The 20,102-nt window shown below is 53.7% G+C and overlaps 1 protein-coding gene across 1 annotated transcript in view; it reads right to left on the reverse strand.

Moving 5' to 3' along the window:
• Positions 1–11,341: 11,341 nt before the first annotated feature.
• The window catches only part of Plxna1 (plexin A1), a 45,614-nt gene continuing 36,853 nt past the window's right edge, over positions 11,342–20,102 (reverse strand). The window contains exons 24-32 of the mRNA XM_051154894.1: positions 18,571–18,717; positions 18,305–18,464; positions 17,702–17,805; positions 17,353–17,449; positions 16,818–17,008; positions 16,531–16,700; positions 14,914–15,126; positions 14,663–14,813; positions 11,342–13,513 (exon numbers count right to left, since the gene is read on the reverse strand). Coding sequence (XP_051010851.1) covers positions 13,418–13,513; positions 14,663–14,813; positions 14,914–15,126; positions 16,531–16,700; positions 16,818–17,008; positions 17,353–17,449; positions 17,702–17,805; positions 18,305–18,464; positions 18,571–18,717 — 1,329 coding nt within the window. The 3' untranslated portion in view covers positions 11,342–13,417. The remainder of the gene's footprint in view (positions 13,514–14,662; positions 14,814–14,913; positions 15,127–16,530; positions 16,701–16,817; positions 17,009–17,352; positions 17,450–17,701; positions 17,806–18,304; positions 18,465–18,570; positions 18,718–20,102) is intronic.

A 20,102-nucleotide genomic window follows, 5' to 3' on the forward strand; every position in this document is an offset into this window, starting at 1 on the left:
CCTTGCTTCAGCCACCTCCCAGCAAGTTGTAGGCTTGGGGGTCTCAGTGATCTGACTCTGCAGGTCATGGTGTCCTGGCTGCCCAGGTGGAAGATTGCACTTTGGTGGAGAGCTGGCAAGATACACAGGGAGAAAGCTGAGACCAGCAGCCACACAGGGAAGATCCAGGGCAGAACAGGCCTCTCTAGCCCAGCAGTGACTCACAGAGGAACGGCCTTTACCCCACTCAGTACCTGATGCATGTACCCTGGCAGGCTGGGGCCTTCAGACTCCAGTCAGTCATCCACAGTGTCATGGCTTGAAAGCTAGGGCTAGGAGCATTGGGGACCCTGGGGACCACCCACTAGTCATGCCTGAAAGAGTACAGCTCATGCTGCAAAGACAGACTTTAGCTCCTCTGGGACAAACAACAATTTCTTCCTCCTCCTCCTCCTTCTCCTCCTCCTCCTCCTCCTCCTCCTCCTCCTCCTCTTCTTCTTCTTCTTCTTCTTCTTCTTCTTCTTCCTCTTCTTCTTCTGGTGGTTTTTTTTTTTTTTTAAGGACAGGGTTTCTCTGTGTAGCCTTGGCCATCTTGGACTTGCTTTGTAGACCAGGCTGGCCTCCAACTCACAGAAATCCACCTGCCTCTGCCTCCCTGAGTGCTGGGATTACAGGCATGTGCCATCACACCTGGCTGGGACAAACTTCTAAGCGCAAGCAAAAAGGAAAAAAGGAGTATATGGAAAGGAAAGAAAGAAAAGAAGGAAAAAGAAAGAAGGAAGAAAAGAGAAAACCCAGCTCCTTTAGCCCTTTCAGTTTCCCAGCATGCTGTGGGGTTTTCAGTGTGGTCTGGAAGGAATACTGGAGATGCTTAGCATATAGTCCCAGGGTGTGTGGTTTCTGGAGACTCAGTGGAGCAGTAGAGTGGCATTCCCGTGTCTCAGAAGGCCTCAGCCCTGCATACTGTCAGCTGGTGTTGTTTGACAAGCACTGCAGGGTTAGCAAAAAGACCACTGTCCTGATAAAAGTGAATTCAAACAAAAATAAACCTCCAAACCCTTACTCCCTGTAGTCAGACACTTATCAATTGGCCCAGTGCTCGGCTTCCTGCAACTCTGGGTTGATGTTTTATAGCCCTGACTGCTCAAGGGTCCTTGACTGGCCTTTTGGTTCTCTGGTTCTTCTGTGTATGTTTGGGGACAGCTGGTCTCGGCACATCTTGGGTAGCCCATGGCTGGGGTGGTTGGCTTTTCTTTGCAAAGTCTCATGTCCACCAGCCTCTTGAATTCTCCTAGTGATCCAAGACAGATTGAGGCAGCATCTTTGCCACTCCTCACTGGCCAAGTAGAGTCACCTGTGACCAGAGGCGGGCACAAGGGACACTCTCCCTCTCCATGAGAGGCACAGCAGAAGACAAGGTGAGGCAAACAGATAGAGAGAAACTTCTGCAGTTGGCCATTTATTCTTGGGAAACAAAATCCTGAAACCTATGGTGACTTCTGCATGGGAAGACCACGTGGAGTTTGTACCCAGCAGCCAGCAGAGCAGAGCTGGCAGCTGGTGTCACAGGGCGAAGCCAGCCTCCTAAATGGTCTGTGATCTCTCTAAGCGCCGATGTTCTGTTCTGGGATGGAAGAAGGGCTTGGATTGGGACTCCCCTGGCACACACAGGCTGAGCAGTGGCACGGTTCTCATTGCAGCAGAGATGAGCTGGGTCTTTGGGAGGTGACAGCATCACAAGGCTCTAACCTCATCCTAGATCATTCCACCGATGAACTCCTAGTACCATGGTAGTGTTGACAAGTGATGGAATTGGGAGGTGGGTTGCTAAGGTCATGCCTACGCAAGACACACGTGGTGCCCCACCTCACCTGTCTCTCTCTCTTTGCTTCTTGGTCATTATGAAGTGAAACACCATGCTTCGCCATGCTCTCCCTCTGTGATGCTCGGTTCCATCTCAGACTCACAGCAGGAATAACTGGAATGAAAGCGCCAAGACTGTAGCCAGAGCAACCCTTTCCTCATTTAAGTAGCTGCCCTCAGATAGTTGGTCCCAGTGACAAAAAACTGACCAACACAACAGCCCATCAGAGTAGGGTCCTGCAGCACCCTGGGCCCTGTTGGAAAGGTCAAGGTCGATGGGTAACAGGTTGGTGCATTTGACTAGTCACAGATGGAATATTGTCCACAGAGATGTATAGACTGCATGTGTGCAAAGACTAGCATGTGATCACTCTCCATGGATCATTCAACAAACACATATTGAGCACTGACTGTATGCCAGATATCACCCTAAGGGCAGAAGTCATCCAGAGCAGAGACAAACCAGTCCCCATCCTCACAGGCTAGCAAGAGAAACTAATCAATAGCAGCGTACTGTGATGAGGAAGACTGCTAATACGATGCTGAAAGAGAGGTAAACCTGTTTTTTAGGATCCCAAGTGTGGGATCGGAACAGTCTTGTGAGAGAACAGGTGAGGTTAATACACTAGAAGACTGACCACCTTGTGCAGGCACTTGATTGTTGCCAGCTGAAAAGATCCCATGAACAGACTCTGGGAGGAGATATATAAATGAGCCGAAAACTGGAGGCGGGGCTTTTTGGAGACTTTGGAATAGTTTTGGCTGTTCATCGCTGCACTTCGAGACACTCCTAGAGAGAACCGCTCGAGGGAAGGCTTCAGGGCTCCGGCTCCTGCTGAGGTTCCGGGTTCTGGTTTCTCCAGGTTCCAGCAGAAGAAATCCTGCAGATTATGCCAGGAGAATCGTTCCTCAGAACTGATATCCTTATGGTTTTGTTATTGTGTTCCTTAATCCTCTTTTACTGTTGTTTTGGTTAGTCAGGTTATAAGTGACGTACACTCGGCTAATAATTTGTAATAAAATATATTGGCTAAGAAAATTGAGCCTACATGATGCGGCTATTTTGAATAGAGAAGGCCACCAAGAAAGTGACACTGATGTACCTGGAGGGAGGAAGAAGAACCAAGACCTTTCAAAGTAACCAAACCCGGTGTCCTTTCTACATCCCAGGGGCAGAGCCAAGGACTGGAGGCTTTTGCCAGTCTTTAGCCACCCTGTCCCCATTCCCAGTGGGTTGGTGAAGATCCTGCATTGAGTGAGGGAAATGTACACACACACACACACACACACACACACACACACACACACACACACCCGCAACCATGGGAGATGCTGTGAGGCAGCAACTGTGGGAAATGGGAGCTTGAAGTTGGCAGGAACCCCAGAGTCATGACCACCCGCCCGAGCTTCGAGGGCCTCTGCCTGCAAGATTTAATGGGCCTTTAGCAGCATGCTGGGAGCATGCTGGAACCAAGTGGCTCTGTGCTGGCAGCTTCCTAATCCAGGATTAGTCCACTGTGGGATGTAGCCATGGCTTTACCCTTTGTGTTGATGTCCACAAGTGAGTCACAGTGGTCCCTGACTTGTGGACAGAAGCTTAAGGAGACAGTGTTTGTGATGTATGTGGTGTGTGTGTGTGTGTGTGTGTGTGTGTGTGTGTGTGTGTGTGTGTCTGTCTGTCTGTCTGTCTGTCTGTCTGCCTGAGCATGCTACAGTCTCTAGGTTGGCCATATCAGCTCTGAGCAGATACCTAGGCCCATGTGTCATGCCTGGCTGCAGATGGAGGGCCATCTGCCTCTCAGGTGGGACAGCCACGCTCTTCAGACCAGCTTCAGCAGAGCCATCAAGCTTCTGAGGTGAGTGAGGGCGAGAAGCAGATGGGTGCTGGTCATTGCACAGAGCAGTGTAGATACTTCACGTCATGCGTCCCAAGCCTTAGAACCAGCTTCATCGCTGGACAGCCCAAAGAGGCCCCACAATTCTCACTTCACAGACTCTGCCCCTTGTTACAGAGTACAACCTAACCACATCTGACACTTTTCTTTCAAGGTAGAAAACTGGCTCTGTGGGTGCGTCCGGTGAACCCCACTGCATGGAGCTCGTTCTGATCTGCCAAATGTCACCTGCCTGTCAGACATGTAGGCAGCCCTCAGAGGAGGGGGGGTTGGGACCCCTGGGTCTCACATCCTGCACTGCCCTCAGCCCATTGCATCTGGGGTTAAATGGGTACATACCCTGCTCAGATGGGTTCGCCGACCTGCCTTCCTAATCATCTCCAACGTCTCAATACTGCCCCACAGGGAAGCAGGGTCAGACCTCAGACGTGAAAACTGCCTCAACCCCACGCTATTAAACACACCCTTTTAACAGTCTCTGTTTTGAAAATGTGTTGGTTCCAGATTGGTTTGCCAAAAGGAATGGCTGCTCCCTTCTTTTTCTTCTTCCCCAGATGGCTTAAGGTCACAGCACAGCATGTGGGTCCCCAGACACTAGGAAAGAGAGCTTAGGTCCCTTGTCAGCTCCAGAGGAAATGTCACCTCATACAGCTGGGCAGGCTAAGCACTGCGTGCCCTATGGGTGATATGAGCATCGACTGTTCTCTTGGGTGCCATGTCCCACGCAGCCTGGGTCCTAGAACCCTAACTAGGAACAGAGAGGGAATGTAGAAAGGATAGATAGACAGACATCCAGTAAAGTTGGGGTCCAGTGGAATTCTGCTGCCCTAGCATGTTAATTAGGTACAGCTTGACAGCAGGGGTTTTGCTAGTTTCTGTGGTGTCTGCAGGACGTCCTGGGAGGACATTGCAGTTGCTTTACACACACTGATAATTATTCTTAAACACACCTCCTCAGACTCCTGAGGAGAGCTTTGCCATCCCTCTCGAGCCTGGCCCACATGGGTAATGGCTTTGCTGATAACCCACAGGCCTGAGGGTGTGGGGTCCCTGACATGGCCATGCCCATGTCAACAATAGACAATCATCAGGATGCCACCCACTCAGGGCTTCCTCAGCTCCACTCGCAACACTCTAAAGTCGTGACTCTCTTCTGTCCCTTGTAGTGGATGTAAACATGTTTTTGTTTTGATCCCAAGTGTGAGATGGGGAACAGACTTGTGAGAGATCAGGTGGTGTTTATCCAATAGATGATGAACCACCTCATGCGGGGCCTTGGTTTTCGCCAGCTGAAACACATCCTAGTACAGACTCTGAGAGGAGTACAGACTCGGGCGCAAAACAGGAAGCGGGGCTTTTGGGTCTTGGTATTGTTTGGCTATTCATCACTCCACTTTGAGACGCTCCTAGAGAGAACCGCTCCAGAGACCACTTCAGGGCTCCTGGTTCCGGCTGCTGTTTCAGGTTCCAGCAGCAACTTTGGTTGAATTGCTGGTCTGCTGAAATCCTGCTGGCTACACCAACGGAATTGCTTCCAGGAACTGAGTCCAAAAAGGTCAACTTCTCCTGTTCCCATTAACCTCTTTTCTCTCCTATCTAGGGGAGGTGGGATGGAAGGGAGGTATAAGCATAAAGCAGGCTCGGAAAAAGGCCAAGCCTACAGTCCCTCATCCCTGAATGGCCATGATTGGCAGTCCTCAGCCCCCAGCAGCCTCCTCCTCCTTCACTAGGCTCCTGGTTGACTCCTGAACCCTGATAGGCGGCAGCAAACTTCTACACCACAGTCTACCCCAGGAAGGGACACCTTGTACAGCTGGCAGCCCTCTCCTCAGTTCCACCAGGAGAGGCAGGGCCTTTCTTGCCTGACCTGAGCCCCCCCCCCCCCTTAATCTCTCCCCATGAACTCTGCCCATGGCACTCAAGGAAGCTTACCCACCACTGGGATGCTTCAAATAGAAAGTCAGTCTCTTTGACTTTTTTTTTTTTTTTTTAAACAAGCTTTCCCCTTACTCCCACCCTAACCCTGGGTAAGGACTAGCACGAGTGCATATAAGTCATTTATTCCTAGAGAGAGAAACGGGATTTTGGGTCTAAACTGTTAAAATGTTATTAAATTCATCCATCTATCTATCTATCTATCTATCTATCTATCTACCTACCTACCTACCTACCTACCTACCTACCTACCTACCTATGGGCGGGGGAGGGGCACATATGAGTTCCAGGGCTAGAATTTCAATATGTGTCTTCACCAGCTGAGCCTATCTTGCCAGCATAAGGCTCTTTCTTGAGTGAAAATTGTGTGTCCTTCCTTGGATCCTTTCAGTCTTGGCCAATGAGCAAAAAGTGGGAGGAATGTCTCATCTCCTCAGGGAGCCTTCCAGGTTCCCAGCCTGGGCTTCTGGGCCCCAGTCTGTGTGGCCTTGGCACCACTGGGTTGTAATAAGTTCCCTATCATGCAGATAGGACATGGGACTACAGCAGGAGGCCCTCCCAGGCAGCTTGGCAAAATGAGGGCATCTGTAAAGGGAGGCAGAAGCAGCAGGACAGACAGTTCAGGCTAAGGATGGCAAGCAGACCCACGCTGCGGGGAAGATGGTGGAGTGACCCTGAAACCAGGGCTCACAGACGAGAAGAGCCCCGTTTCTGTTCTAGTCCAAAGATGTGAACAAATATTTCTTGATTGAAGATAGTGCTGGGTACACTCAAAATAAATAGCCCAGAGAACTGGCTGGGCTATGCTTGACAGCCAGGAGTCACATTTGATTGGAGTGGTGCAGGGACAAACAAGATGGTAGTCCCTCTGCTACCATCTGACAGACAGGTGCCTTCTTCCTTCTTAGATGACCACACACTCTGTCTGTCTGTCTGACACACACACACACACACACACACACACACACAGCACCTGGCTGATGCAAAGCCCACACAGGAACCCTGGAATGCAGCAGGCTGTGTTAGGAAGCCCCCAGAGACCATTGAACAGCTCGGGCTTTTGATCAGGCTGGCTGGTTTCAAGCCCCCAGGATCCTTAAACAAGCTCAACCGCTGGCAATGCACCAAACGGGAAAGCTGCCGGGAGATTCCCACCTTTCCAGCTTCCTTTTGAGACATGGGGGTGGGGGGTGGCATTCCTCAGACGTGGGCGGGTTTTCTCTTTCCTCTTTTGGGTTTGATAGCTCTTCCCTGGTTGGTCCCATTTTTATTTCTTATTTGCATGCATGTACATTCAGCCAATCAGAGTTCACTGGCCTTCTATAAGAGAGTTATGAACCTCTAGACAACGACTCCTTGCAGCATCATTTGAAAAAGCAAAGAAGGCTTCAGAGCCCAGGTCCTGGCTCTAGCCAAGTTTCCAGGTCCTCTGTGGAGAGGGAAGACTGCCCTCAAATTTCAAGGAGGACAGTCCTGTCATAGACTCCCATGCCTGATGGCATCAGAAACCCTGGAGCTCTAAGCTTGCGGACAATCTCCGGGCTGGTATCCTCACGCCTGCTAGGAACACGGAGCTGTAATTCCTGCTATCACTCTTGGTTGGTATCCTGCCGCCACTGGGGGTCTCAGAGTTCCTACTTCCTATTAGGTGACTCTTCACTCCTGTGTGGCAATTTAAGTCCCCTCATTCCCTCTTCTGTCTGCTCGCTCCATTCTTGGAGGCAGGGTAGGGCAAGAATCCAAGATAGCACAACTACTTGTCTCCATTGGGCACCAATGACTGACCAAAGACATAGTTCCACCCAAGTCCCACTTAGTGAACCATCAAGTTTACTGGTGTTACTTGCGAGAGCACGGGTGACTTGGTGGCAGCTGCCCTAGCATGTGTGACCACTCTAGGAATCTGCATTCCTGAAGCTCTCTGCACAACATCCAGGCAGTTCCTCGGGAAAGTCTCTTTCTCAGAAATTGTCACTGCTTATTTGACCTTGGGAAGGGGGTCATGAGTCTTAGGAGCCTCCCTTTTCTCTCCAGGAAAGAATGTCACAATGCCGAAGAAGTCAGGCTTAGGGCTGTGCAGGTCAGGACCTGTGTGTGCATGGGGACCGTTCTGAATGATTCACAGAACCCAATGCCCAGGCCATTCTCCTGGGCGTGTGCCTGTCTGTGTCCAGCCAACCAGAGTGTCTCCTTAAGGCCAGATGAATTGGTTCAAATGGATGGCTGCAGCTACCCTAAGGATGGCTAATGAAATCCCCACCTGGACCAAAGGGGCACATTTCGGCAATTCAACAACCACCAGGGGACTGATTTGGGAAGATGTGAGAGACGGGAGGAGAAAGATGGTGTCCTTAAGGCCTCATAGAATAACCTGGAATTACCAGGCAAGAATGAAGCCAGGTACATTCCTGCATCTTCGTAAAAGTCAAACAGCTGTCTCACCTACCCCACCACACTGCAAACTGAAGGGCACCTTTAAGGGACACGTCTGGGTGTTTATTAGGGTGGATTATGAGCTGGATACAGCCAGCATGGCCAGAAAACCTGGCTCCCAGCAGCCCCTTCAATGAACATCAGGCAAGTTTCCCAACATGGTAGCTACGGTGCCTGCATTCTTATGGAGGCCTCATCTACCTCCTAGTGTGTGTGGGTTCCTGGGCACTGCCCTTAGAGGGCCTCACCACAGAAAAGGGCTTCACGAGCCAGGGCAGTCTAAGAATGAATTCAGGCCCCACCTAGGTGTCCTGGGTCCCTTGGAACAGGTATCTCACCTTTGTCCCTGGCCTACTTTAAAATTAGTCAACCTTGGCTGATTGCTGCTAGCTGGGACCACACTGAATGAACAACCATCCCCAGGGCCTGGGCTATGATCAGATCTGCCCTATACTGTACCTTGGACCCACCACAGCTCGATGAGGCTATAGTCTCTGAGAACCTCACTCCAGGACATCTAGGTGGCCAGCTAGATGTGGCCAGTCACCTCAAGGATAATTAGAGCCTACAACAGCCACCTGCCAGAGATGACTGCCACACAGCACCCCCAGTGGATGTATCTGTGCTACTGCAGGTGCCTCAGCCCTGTAGCCACCCAGAGCAAACCTAAGTCAGCTTTGGGCTGGCATCCCCATTCCTCTGCAGGTAGCCTGTCCCGGCTTCTGCCTCACACTCTTCACATTGGCCCTGGTGCCTAGGTCACTCCTTCCTCTGGGACTATATGATTGGCAGGTCTCCATTCTTTCCCAAGGCCCTCTCCTGCTCTTGGCTGGCCCTCGGAGCCTCAGCTAGACTTCCTCCATGCACTTGAGTCTATCAGCAGGCATCTTCCTCATACCTCTGACCTGGCTTTCATCCCAGTTTACTGCTTTGTCTCTAGAGGAGCTATGGCTGCTCTAGGACCCAGGAGGGAAACGCAGGAAAAACAAACAAACAAACAAAAAAAACCCTCTTGATCCAGAGTTGAGGACTGGCCTTGAGCCTCTGCCACCCATCCAGACCCTGTGACTGCCCTGTGTGTTCAGAGCCACCACAGCCCTGCATGGATGGATTGCCACCTTCTATAAGCTGTGTGGCAATCAGACCCTGCTTGCCCTAATCACGCTTGATCACCCCGTGCAGGGGCGCTGATTGCTGCTTTGAGAGCTTGCCTCACTCCCGGGTGGTGGGGCTGGAGCCCTTTGGCAGCCTAACGAGGGTAATTGAGGCAGAGCTGATTGTGCCAGAAAGTCGGGAGGGCTCAAGAGACAGAAACGGGGCATGTCACACCCCAAACGGGACCACATTTGCTAAATCTGTTTCCCATGCAATTTCATGGTGATTACATTGCCTTTTTTTTTTTAAATACTGAGCAGGCTGACAGGACAGACCAGCTGGGACTGGAGAAGCACTGACTGTGGTTTATGGAATGCCATCAGAGCCCATGGGGACCAGTGTGGCCTGGGACCTCTTCTCTCCAGGTTGTCTCTGAGGACAGTCTTACCTCACAGGCCCCTGGGAAGCCTACTCCCTGGCCTTGTGCAATGGGTGAACACAACTTTCCTCAGACACGGGTCCTAGGTATTAAGATAGTCCTAGGGAGGCACTATGCCTCCACAGCCAGCAAGAGCTGCCTCCAGTGCTACTGTACCCAAGTCCACACATTCTGGCAAACTGAGAAGGGCAAGATGGGGCACCTGAGCCAAGTCACACAACAGCAGAGATTAACTGAATGAGTGTGCAAAAGGGCTGTTCCAGCCCAGGCTCTTTAGTGCAAGGCCATGGCGGAGAGGCTGCTGGCCGAGCACTAGGGAAATGCTTACAGCCCTTTGTGGGCAACTCAGGACCCCAAGGCCATAGGCCTGGGTCGCGTATGCACTTCTGGGCTGCTCTAAGCCCCAGGGACAGAATCTGCATTTTAGGTTAACAGGGCGTCAGGGACCCTGCCTTATATATGGGTATGCTCCCAGTGAGGGTTGCACATTGGCTCTGCCACACCGGCTACCACTGAGGTTCCCTCTGTTCAAATAAGGGGGGTATGCTATTCGTTTTCAGTATTAGATGAAACTTATGTGACACATGGGCCTACTAGGTTTCCGGTGACTGCCCCTGCAGGTTTATGCCGAGACCCTAGTCTGGGGGCGCTGCTGCCACCCTGAAGTGCTACCCCAAGGACATGATAAACTCTGTGGTCACCTCTTAGATCCCCACCCCACTAAAATATGACCCAGAGACACAAGCTTTAGCAAAAATGTTTAATCTCTCCTTAATGTGTGTTTATTTACAAGTACTAAACCTGAAGAGCCGTAAAATAGGAAATAGCCGTCTATTTACACATCTGATGGCTGAGCGTGTCGGCCCTGCCGCCTCCCTCCAGAGAAGCAACGGCCGAGGCCTGCTCTACTCAGACCGTCCAAATGACCGGTTTTTTTTTTTTGGGTGGGGGGGGGAGTATAGGGAGTGTTCTGCGGCATTAAAGGACAGCTAATCATGGGCTTCACCTTAAAAATATCTTTCTCTCTCTAAATATATCTAGTCTAGCTTGTGTAGCACCGATGTGAGCCACCAGATCCAAACTGGGTGAACTGGAGTAGGGGGTGGCGGTCGGGCCCCTCTGTATCAACAGAGGTTGTTGCTGGCCTGTGCCTGGAACTCAATGCTGTGCCTCTTGGGAACAATCAAAGCCCTCATCCCTGCTGTCCTATTTAGCTGTCCAACCGTAAGAGGGCAGGGCAGCTGGAAAGCACAGGGCCAGCCCAAGGCATGTGGAGGCCAGGCACCTAGGTCCAGCTTGTAAAGGCCCAGGCACTCCGGAGTCTGGGTGCACAGGGAAAGACCAGGCAGGAAGTTAGGCTTTGGGGGATGGGGCCCATGGCAGCACGGCAGTACCAGGAGTGTTAGAGCCAGGCTGGCTGGCATAGGCTTGGCCACCTCCCTGGGCCCTGAGTATCCACCACCCAGTGCACAGTAGGCTTCAACTCAAGCCATATTGAGGCCGGAGTGGAGCCCTTTGCAGGGTACCAAAGACCAAGGACAAGCAGATGTCAGAGCCTAGTCCGGGAGTGGCAGGGAGGTGAGGCCTGGCCCTGATGGCTGTGCCGAGAACAGCTAGGGCAGCTCGCATGTAAACAGATATGCTAAAGTGCTTGCGAACAGATGCCCTGGGGACGCTGCTCCAGGCCACCTCACCACCCACTCGACACTCACACAGGTGAGGTGGCTCGGTAGGGTAGAGTGAAGCTGGCCCATTCTGAGGGAGCCTGGGGGCCTTGGGCAGGATGGTGGGAGATAGTGAAGGCATCGAGCCTAGAAGCTGTGCGTGGTCCAGGCAGAGCTGGAAGAACGAGGGGCTTCCATCTGAAGCCCACATCCAGGGAAGACTTTACAGGAAACTGAGGCTCCCACCCAGGCACAGCCCAGAGGCATCACAAGGAAGAGGAGTATGTCCATGGGTAAAACCCTAGGCGACAACAGGGGCTACTGAGAAACGGCTATATCCAGGCCAGCTAGCCTTGGCTCTGACCTCAGTATCGGCCCAAGGAGTGAGCCACACAGATGAGGTGGGGTCTGAGCAGAGCTCATGGCCCAGGGTGCCCAGGCCTTGACAATCCTGGAGGAGGGGCTCCCTGAGTCCTTGCGCCTGCTCCACAGCAACTAAAGGCGCAGCTCTTACCTGACCTCCACCCTGTCCCACCTGGCTCCCCAGCTTAGAGTGTGAAGGACCACAAGGCTAGCAGCCCATGGGTGTGGGGTGTGCTGTCCCCAGCACTGAGGCTGGGCCTGGCCACAGTTAGCTGTCCCTTAAAATCCATTATAATCTTTAGTACCATCAAAAAAGTGAACTTCAAAAGGGGATAGGCCGATCGCTTGCTTTTCCAATGACTAATTAAAAAAAAAATTAAAAAAAAAAAAAAAAAAGGGTCTAACCACCTCTAGTATTCAACACTTGCAGTTTGAAAAGATCAACTCAGACTAAACGCTAGCACAGTCATGCAGGTCCACAGCCTCTGCACCCGAAGCTCGGGGCACCGGGGATCTTGGGCAGTGGCTTCTTTGTCTGCGGGAAGCAGAGGCCACATCAGATGGCAGCTCCAGGGCCCTTGGCTTTGCTCTCTTCCACCTGGGTTCCTCCTCAGTTGCCTTCCCCTGTCTCCTTCCTCAAGAAACTGTACAGCACCCTCCTGGGGCTGGGGCCACATATATACATATATATATATATATATACACACACACATACATATATATATGTACAGGGTCCATTAAAAATGTGTTGTTGCTCCTTGAGGGCAAAGGCGGACACAGCTGACTTCCGGTCCCTTGGGTCACTGCACCCCCACCCCCCAGGGTAGAATGCAGCAGGATTTGTTGTTCCCTTAAAAGCAGTACCCAGATGTCCCACTGTGGAGGGGCCAGGACACTGCTGAGATGCCAGACTGGAAGCCACGGGGAGTGTCAGGGGCAGGAAAGGGCACAGAGGATGGAGGGATGGTGGTCTGCTATCCTCCTGGGCTCCATGGTGGGCTGCGCCAGGAGCAGGAGGTGGGGAATAAATAATGGGAACATGCACTCTGACCGGAGCCCCAGGCACAGAGGCTCCCAGAGGCACAGCCCTGAGGACAGAGAGGGGATCGCCTAGCCTTCGTCCGCATGTCACCTGGGAGTGGGGTCTGCAGGCCCTCCATAGGAGGGGAGTAGGGCCTCTCCCCAGCAGAAGGATGTGGCACTCCAGCCTTGGCCGCGCACAGCACGCGGTGAATCTGAGGGTGGTGGCAAGCACGAGCTGCTAGAGTAGAGGCTGGTGCGACAGCCCCAGGCTGTGACTCATTTGGCCCAGCCCTGGGCATCTCACCTTTCCCTCAGACTCTGCCCGCTGGTAGCATCTGGAGAAGCCAGGAACTGCAAATTGGTCCAGCCCCTTGTCCTACTGCCCTCCCTTTGGAGGGCCTAGCCTTCTACCTCGGCCCCTCAGAGGCCACCTCTCTCCCAGGAAGGCCACCAGCAGCTCTTGCCAAGCAGCAAAGATCCCTGGGCAGGACTAGCCACGCTGTGCAATCCTTGCCCTAAGGCAGCAAGCCCTAGGCACAGAGGTGGCCCAGCAGCAACCCTCACATCCACAGCGGTAAAACGCGACCCTGCATGGCAGGGAGAGAAAGGCGAGGGCCAGGACCCAACTGCAGTCCCACACCTGGCACTCAGTACAGGCAGACAAGGGCTGTCTCCTAGGTCCTCCTCAGCTGCCCTCCTGCCTTCTGCTGGGTGGTCACTTCCAGGGTTCAGCTGCTCAGGGCCATTGTGTCCACCACCTGCTCCAGTTTGCTCCGAAGCCGCTGCCTTCGAGCCTGCTCATCTTTTTCCAGAGCCACCAGAATCTGCGGGGGCCGAGGATATGTTAGGGTCAGGGCTGGCTACCCACAGACATGGGCTGTGCCCAGTGTGTGCCTTGGGGGACTTTGGAGCAATCATTCAAGGCCTGACTACCAGGTCCTAGCTGTGCAAACAGTTCGGATCCAAAGTACTACAGCACTCCAGGGTGAGTCCCAAGGTCTTCACTTCACCCTCATCACCCGGCTCTGGCTCTGGTCTCTCCCACCACCCTCTCAGGCTTCTGTGTGCCTCCTAGGGTAGGGCTCCACTCCCTGCCTTCTGCTGTGGCATGGTCTCTGCTCGCTCTCGTCACTGGGTTTCGTATGCTCTTGAGTATCACACCCCTACCTCCAGTCACCTGACTCCCCATACCTCAGTCTATGGGAATCCAGGCTCAGTGACCCATCCTGTGCTCTCAATCACTACAGCCTATGACCTTTGCATGGCTGGTTTGGTGCCTAGAGCCCTTCTGAGCCCATAGCTCCGCGGCCTTAGACCTGTCCCTGTGGCTTCTCACGGAGGGTGGGACAGGGTGCCACAGCAGCCTGGCTCAGCACAGCCTCTCTGCCTCTAGACCTCTCACAATCCATCTGGCTCAGGGACACAGCCAAGCTCAAAGCCTGTACACCCAGGGCACCCTGGCCTGTGTACATCTTCTGCCTGTTCCCAGGTGGACCCTAGCTCAGCCATGTGGTCTCCCTGGATCTCAGCCAGCCAGGCCCACTCTGTCTCAGTGTCTTAGCACTGCCCACACATGCCCAGTATCTAGCTATCTGTACCCATAAACTCCAGCCCAGAGTCAGAGACAAGTCACCCCAGAGAGATGAGTCAGGGGACCTGATCATTGGCAAAGGACAAGGAGTTTCCTGGCGGTCCCACTTCAAGTCAGAAGACACTGACAGCCTATGGCCGAGCCCCAGAAATATCATCCAGCCCAATAAATCTGTTATAGGCCCACAGCTATGCACCCCAGGCAGACACTGGCACCTTGTCACCCCGTCTCCCTTCCTGCCCTAGAGACCCTTCTGTGTGCCCAGAACCTCTGATTTCCTTACTACCCCAGGAAAAGCTAGGTGGGCAGGTGAAGAAACAAAGCAGGTATTGGGCGAGTTCTGAGCTGCAGGCGGAGCTGGGGTTGGGGTGGGGGTGCGCACCTCATCCTTGTACTTGGCAATGTAGGAGTAGATCTCGTGCAGGGCGCTCATGCTGTTGAACTGGCTGAGATGCAGCCGGGACTGCTCTGCCAGGTAGGCGCTCATGTCTTGGTCACTGATGGCGGGCATCTTGGCAATGTCAGCATAGTACCTGACAGCAGTAGGTGGCAGGGTTGGCATGGGTGGGGTCACAGGACCTACCCACCCACCAACCTGTGGCCCCAGGCTACATGACCCTGCTGATCACCCACCTTTCGACCCAGCTCTTGTAGTTGGGAATGTCCTTGGCATAGAGCAGCTTGTTGGAGGGTGAGTCTTTGCCCAGCTTGTGCTCTGACGTAGAGCAGGAGTCCATGAAGGTCTGCGCCACCACCGAGAGGCAGGCATCTGTGATGCTGTTCTTGTGGATGTCAAACACGAACTGCGGGTTCTTGATCACATTCACCCAAAAGCGCAGCGGCAGGCTGTGGACAAGCAGGCCCAATTGTGCTCAGGAGGGCTGCTCTGCACCCCGCTCCCCTTCTGGACAGCAGCTAGGAGACTGCTCAAGTGGGCCAGGCTCCTTACCCCACTGGCCAGACAGGGCATGCTACCCACAACCTAGTGCCTCCCAGAGCATCTCTCCAGGTGTCCAGCTTATGGACGAGGGCCGTCCCTGAGGCTCGCACACTGGTTCATATCTTGCTCCTGTGCTCAGCTACAGTCCAAAGACATATGCCTTAACACCCACCCTCTATGCCCCACAAGGTCTCAGACAGCCTTGGCCGAGTACCCAATTATAACACATGCTGTTCAAACAGAAACTAAATGACACTGTTGTTGGTGACCAGAGGATTGTGCCAAAAGCCTGGTAACTCCACATGGCTGAGGCAGCTGCTCTAGAGTAGATCTAGAAAATTCTGTACAGCAAAGCACTTCTGGGCAGTGCTGCCCCACAGTTCCTCCCTTGCTGGGCCCGGTGACAGGCAGCACAGATGGACCTGGGTCTTAGGCTCCCACAGCCCTGGAGGGTGGCAACAGGTAAAAGCCAAGAGGAATCTTGAGAGAGAAGGGAAGGCGTACAGGGGTCTGGGCAAAGGCCAGGACCATCCAGCACACATTGGCTGATGGCCAACTTGACTTGGAGGTCAGAGCATAACTCCCAGAAGGAAGGAGTTAACAAGGGGTGAGGATGCGAAGGTATGCCCTGGTGGGAATGCAGAGTAGGAGTCTGGTGACACAGTGTCCAACCTTGTGGGGGAAGAAAGTCAACTGAGCAGTCTTCAGCCCAAGTGGCCATCCTCTAAAGTTGTGAGCTATGGGGGTGGGAAGACTACACACAGAGGCAGAGCCTGCTGGGTCAGGGCTGCACACAGCAGAAGCCTGTCAGCCAAAACCAGAGAATGTGGAGCAGCCTGACTAGGGGCAGGGGGCTGTGGGGCCCATGGCTAGGCTGCAGGCACCAAGGCTAACCCACAATTATAGGTGGTCTCTTCTGGGAAAAGGCAGGCCAGGATTAAGTACAACAACAGTCACAGGAAGCACTGGAGTGGATCCACTCGGGTCTGGGGTGCCCTCAACTCTCACCTGAAATACACAGCTCCACACTTACTGACATGTGGCCTTTCAGAGCCAGCTCTATCCACAGATGCCAGCACTGCACATCACTGAACAGAGGCTGGTACTTCCGCTGTGCTATCAACTGGCTCTGACTCACCAGGCTCTGTTTCTCACATGGCAGCCCCTCAGGGGTTTCCTACAGGCTAGAATACTAGGGTTGTGGTGGGGTCCAGGGCTGGAAGCTGGGAAGGCCCAGGGAGATTTCGGCACTGCAGGGCCCAGCCCCCTACGCCTGGCCCCTGGCAGCCCCAGCCCTGTGGCAGTCGCACCAATTGCTCTTCCAGGTATGGCGCACATCAGAGTCGTGGATCTGGTGCTTGTCAGCCTGCTCATCCAAGAAGTCAAACATGTACTTGATAGCCAGAGGCAGGGCGGAGCCACGATGGGCTGTGCTGAAGATGGTCTCAAACAGATCATCCACAAACTTCTGCAGTGTTCCCTGTAGGGCGAGGCACTGAGCTTCAGGGCTGCCCAGGTCACCAGTCTCCTAGGTGACCTGGACAGGTCTGTAGGAAGCCTGGATCTGGCCCCGTGCTCTGTACCCCTATACACCTACCTTGGTGGCCAGCAGCCTTGTAAGGTAGATCTCAGAGACCATCTTACTGCCGCGGTCACCCTCACGTTGGTCCAAGTGGTCGTGGTTCTTCACCAGGTGCCACAGCTTTGTTCCACTTTCCAGGTCTGGCGTGATCATGGGTGTTCGTGAGCGTAGGCTGTCAGGGCTACTGGCTGTACGCAGCATGCTCTCTGCAGGAATAGCCTGTCAGCTGGCAGAGCTGTGTCCCTTACTCAGGGCCAGACCCTGTCCCACCCTGGCCAGTTTTCCCTCAGAATCTGGGGTATCAAGGTTCCTTCTAGGTGTGTTGGGGGATGGCCACTGTGGCCACACGATCACCATGAGGTTGCTTGGTTTCAGGCTATGGGAAAAGGCACTGCTTCAGAATTAAAGGAAAGGCCAGAGCCCAGTGACACGCCACAGCCATGTCCCCTTAGTTCTGGCACCCAAGGCACTATGGCAGTGCACTGGGAAGGGGACCCCATCCAGGTCCACACCCACCCACTACCTGCTTGCAACCCTGTTGGCTGCTCACCGTATCTGCTGAGGGACTTAGTGAAGGTGGAGGAGTTGGAAATGTTGTAGGCAGATGTCTGCTTGGGCACTAGTGCCACCGATGATCCATCCGTCACCTGAGGGCAGATATCAAGGATACAAGTTCCCAGGGTGCCACTAAGACGTCCTGCCCAACCTGGGGGAACCTAAAGACAACCCTGGTGGCAAATCATGTCACCACTCTCAGTCTCCATCAGGGTGGCTCCAGGGCAGATAATCCCTTGGGCATGGCACAGTGCACACCTGGCTAGGCATGTTCCAGTGTAAGGGAAGGGAAGCCCACACCATGGCCAGAGTTGGGTGGCCCGGCCCCTGAATGGCAGGGTCACCTGATAGTGAGCCAGTGTGTTCAGCCTCTTCCAGTCATTGTCAATTTTGGTGGTGACATCCTCGTCCTGAAGGATGATGCGTGCCATGCGGCCCTGGCGCCACTCTATAGGAAACAGGATATTGGAGGTGGCCCTCCCTGCTACCCAAGGCACATAGAACACGGCGTGGGGAAAGACATGATGGCAGGAAGAGCCTGGGATAGAGTAACAAGCTGAGGCTCTTCCACTGGAAAGCTCCATTCACTGGCTCAGAGGTGGCACAGTCTGCCCATGGGGCTGGCCTTTCATCTGCTGCCTGGATGAGGCAAGAGGTAGGCCCTGCTTTACCTAGATTCTAGGCCCACCCTTTCCAGCCACATCTGCTACAGGATCCCAGAGCTGTGTCATACCTCTTTCAACTTCCCCAATGCAAAAAGACCTCAGCCATGACCGCCCTGGCTTCCCAGAGAATTACCAAATTCACAGCCTCTCTCTTGTCAGGCCTCCACCAGTGTCCTAGGGCCTGCAGACTCAAGTTTACCCTGTCACCTCCCTTGCAGACTATCTGTTGTGCACCTTCTAGTGGGCACCTCCTACCATCAGGGACACTTGCCCGCCACTCACCCAGGTCCATGTCCCCAGCCTTGGGCCGCTGGGAGTAAGGCACACCCTTGTATACAGTGTCCAATAGCTTCTCCTTGACCTGTGTCACGGTGTCGCAGTTCAGCCCCTTCACAGGAACCTCAGGAGCGTTCTCATTCTCGGGGTTCACACAGTTCAGGGTCTGTGTGTGAGGAGGGTGGTACAGTAGCTTCAGCCCCATCCCTGGCTTCTGCTAGCCCTGCTTACTCTATTCACTGGGAGGGGAGGACCTGGGACTGGGGGCTCACCAGGGTTTTGTAGTCAATCTGCTGCCGAATGAGCTTGTCCTCGCTCAGAGAGTAGCGGGCCTCCCCTGTGATGGCGTCAATGGGGCCTTTCTCCATCTGCTGCTTGATGGCACAGTACAGCATGAAGAGGGGCTCCCCAGCACATTCCTGTGTGGGTGGTAGGGTGTCAGGCTGGGCCAGGACCTAGTCAGCCCTTTAAGGGCTATCTAGCTGCTCCCAACAACTCCATCTCCTCTTAGGAGGTAAGCCTATCTCTGGAGCCAGCACCGGGCAAGGAAATCTAGTGACAGCCCCAGTGTCCTTATGCCTTGGACACAGAAAACCTTGCTATACCAAGTGTGGTGGTGCAGGGGAAGGGACTGCACGTGGCCACCATGACCATGCAGGAAGACTAAGGCCTGCAGTCTCCTTGGTGAACCTGGCCCTCACTGCACACAGGTGTGATCATGATCTGCTGGATGTCTAGGGACCTGTCTAGCCAGAAGTCCAGAATCACTAAGGCCATGCTTTTGCTGCAATCACCAGCACAAACATGCTGACTCCTGAAGCTCCCCGACACCAAGGGGCAAATGAATCCACAGCCCAGTGCCAAGGAGAAACGGGGGTTGGTGGGATGGGCTCTGCACACCTGGCGAGGGCCTGCACTACTCTTCTCTGCAGCCACCTATCATCTGGCTCTCTGCACTGCAGCTGCGCCTCATCCCAGAGTCTCTGCCCCATCCCTATCCTCCCTTAGCTCCTCCCAGATCCTGGACTGAAGCAGTCAACTCTGAGAGCCATGGCACAAGAGTGAGGGTGACAGCCACTGCTGACTGAGCTGAACGAAGGAAAAACTATCACATTACTCTCAGCAAGGCGAGGAAAGCAGCTGGCTGGAGCTCAGGCTAGTCCCATGGCCCTGAAGGCCCAGCCCAGACTGCTGGTGTCGGTCCTTATAGGGGTCCCTGGCTCAGAGTGCCCAGGTAAGAGGTTGGCCCAGGTGGACCCCTGGCAAGCCCACGGTGACTGTGCTCCTGTACCCAGATGCTCTAGCCCCTTGTTAGCATCTGAGGCAATTAAAGAGACAGCTGCTAAGGAACGGCCTGGAGCATAGATCATCCCCAGACCCTGCGACAACACTCCTGTCTTTGAAATTATGTTTCATTTGCAAACTTGGCTTCATTAAGTCAGCCGGGATGTAGGAGGGAGGGGGAGCAGGTTGGGACTCAGAGCCATCAATAGCTGCCTCCTTCGGCAAACATGACCTCATAAGGTTTCCCAGATTAGATGTCTGCCCTTTGGGTTCATAAGCAGAGTAAAAGGAGCCAAGGAGGCAGGCCAGATGCAGACCCACCCAAAACTAAGGCATCTGCCCCAGAAAAGCCAGACCTTCTAGAGAAAACTCAGACTGAGCCAGGCAGCTCACCAGACCCAGAAGGCAGCAGCCCCCCTGCCAGCCCAACCATCATGTCTACCAGGCCTGCCAAGACTGTGAAAGAGAGCCCAGGAAGGAGGCGGGCCCCAGATGAAGCTGTCCTAAGCCCAAGGCTGTC

Source organism: Acomys russatus, chromosome 13 (genome assembly GCF_903995435.1).
Source record: "Acomys russatus chromosome 13, mAcoRus1.1, whole genome shotgun sequence".
NCBI lineage: Eukaryota > Metazoa > Chordata > Mammalia > Rodentia > Muridae > Acomys > Acomys russatus.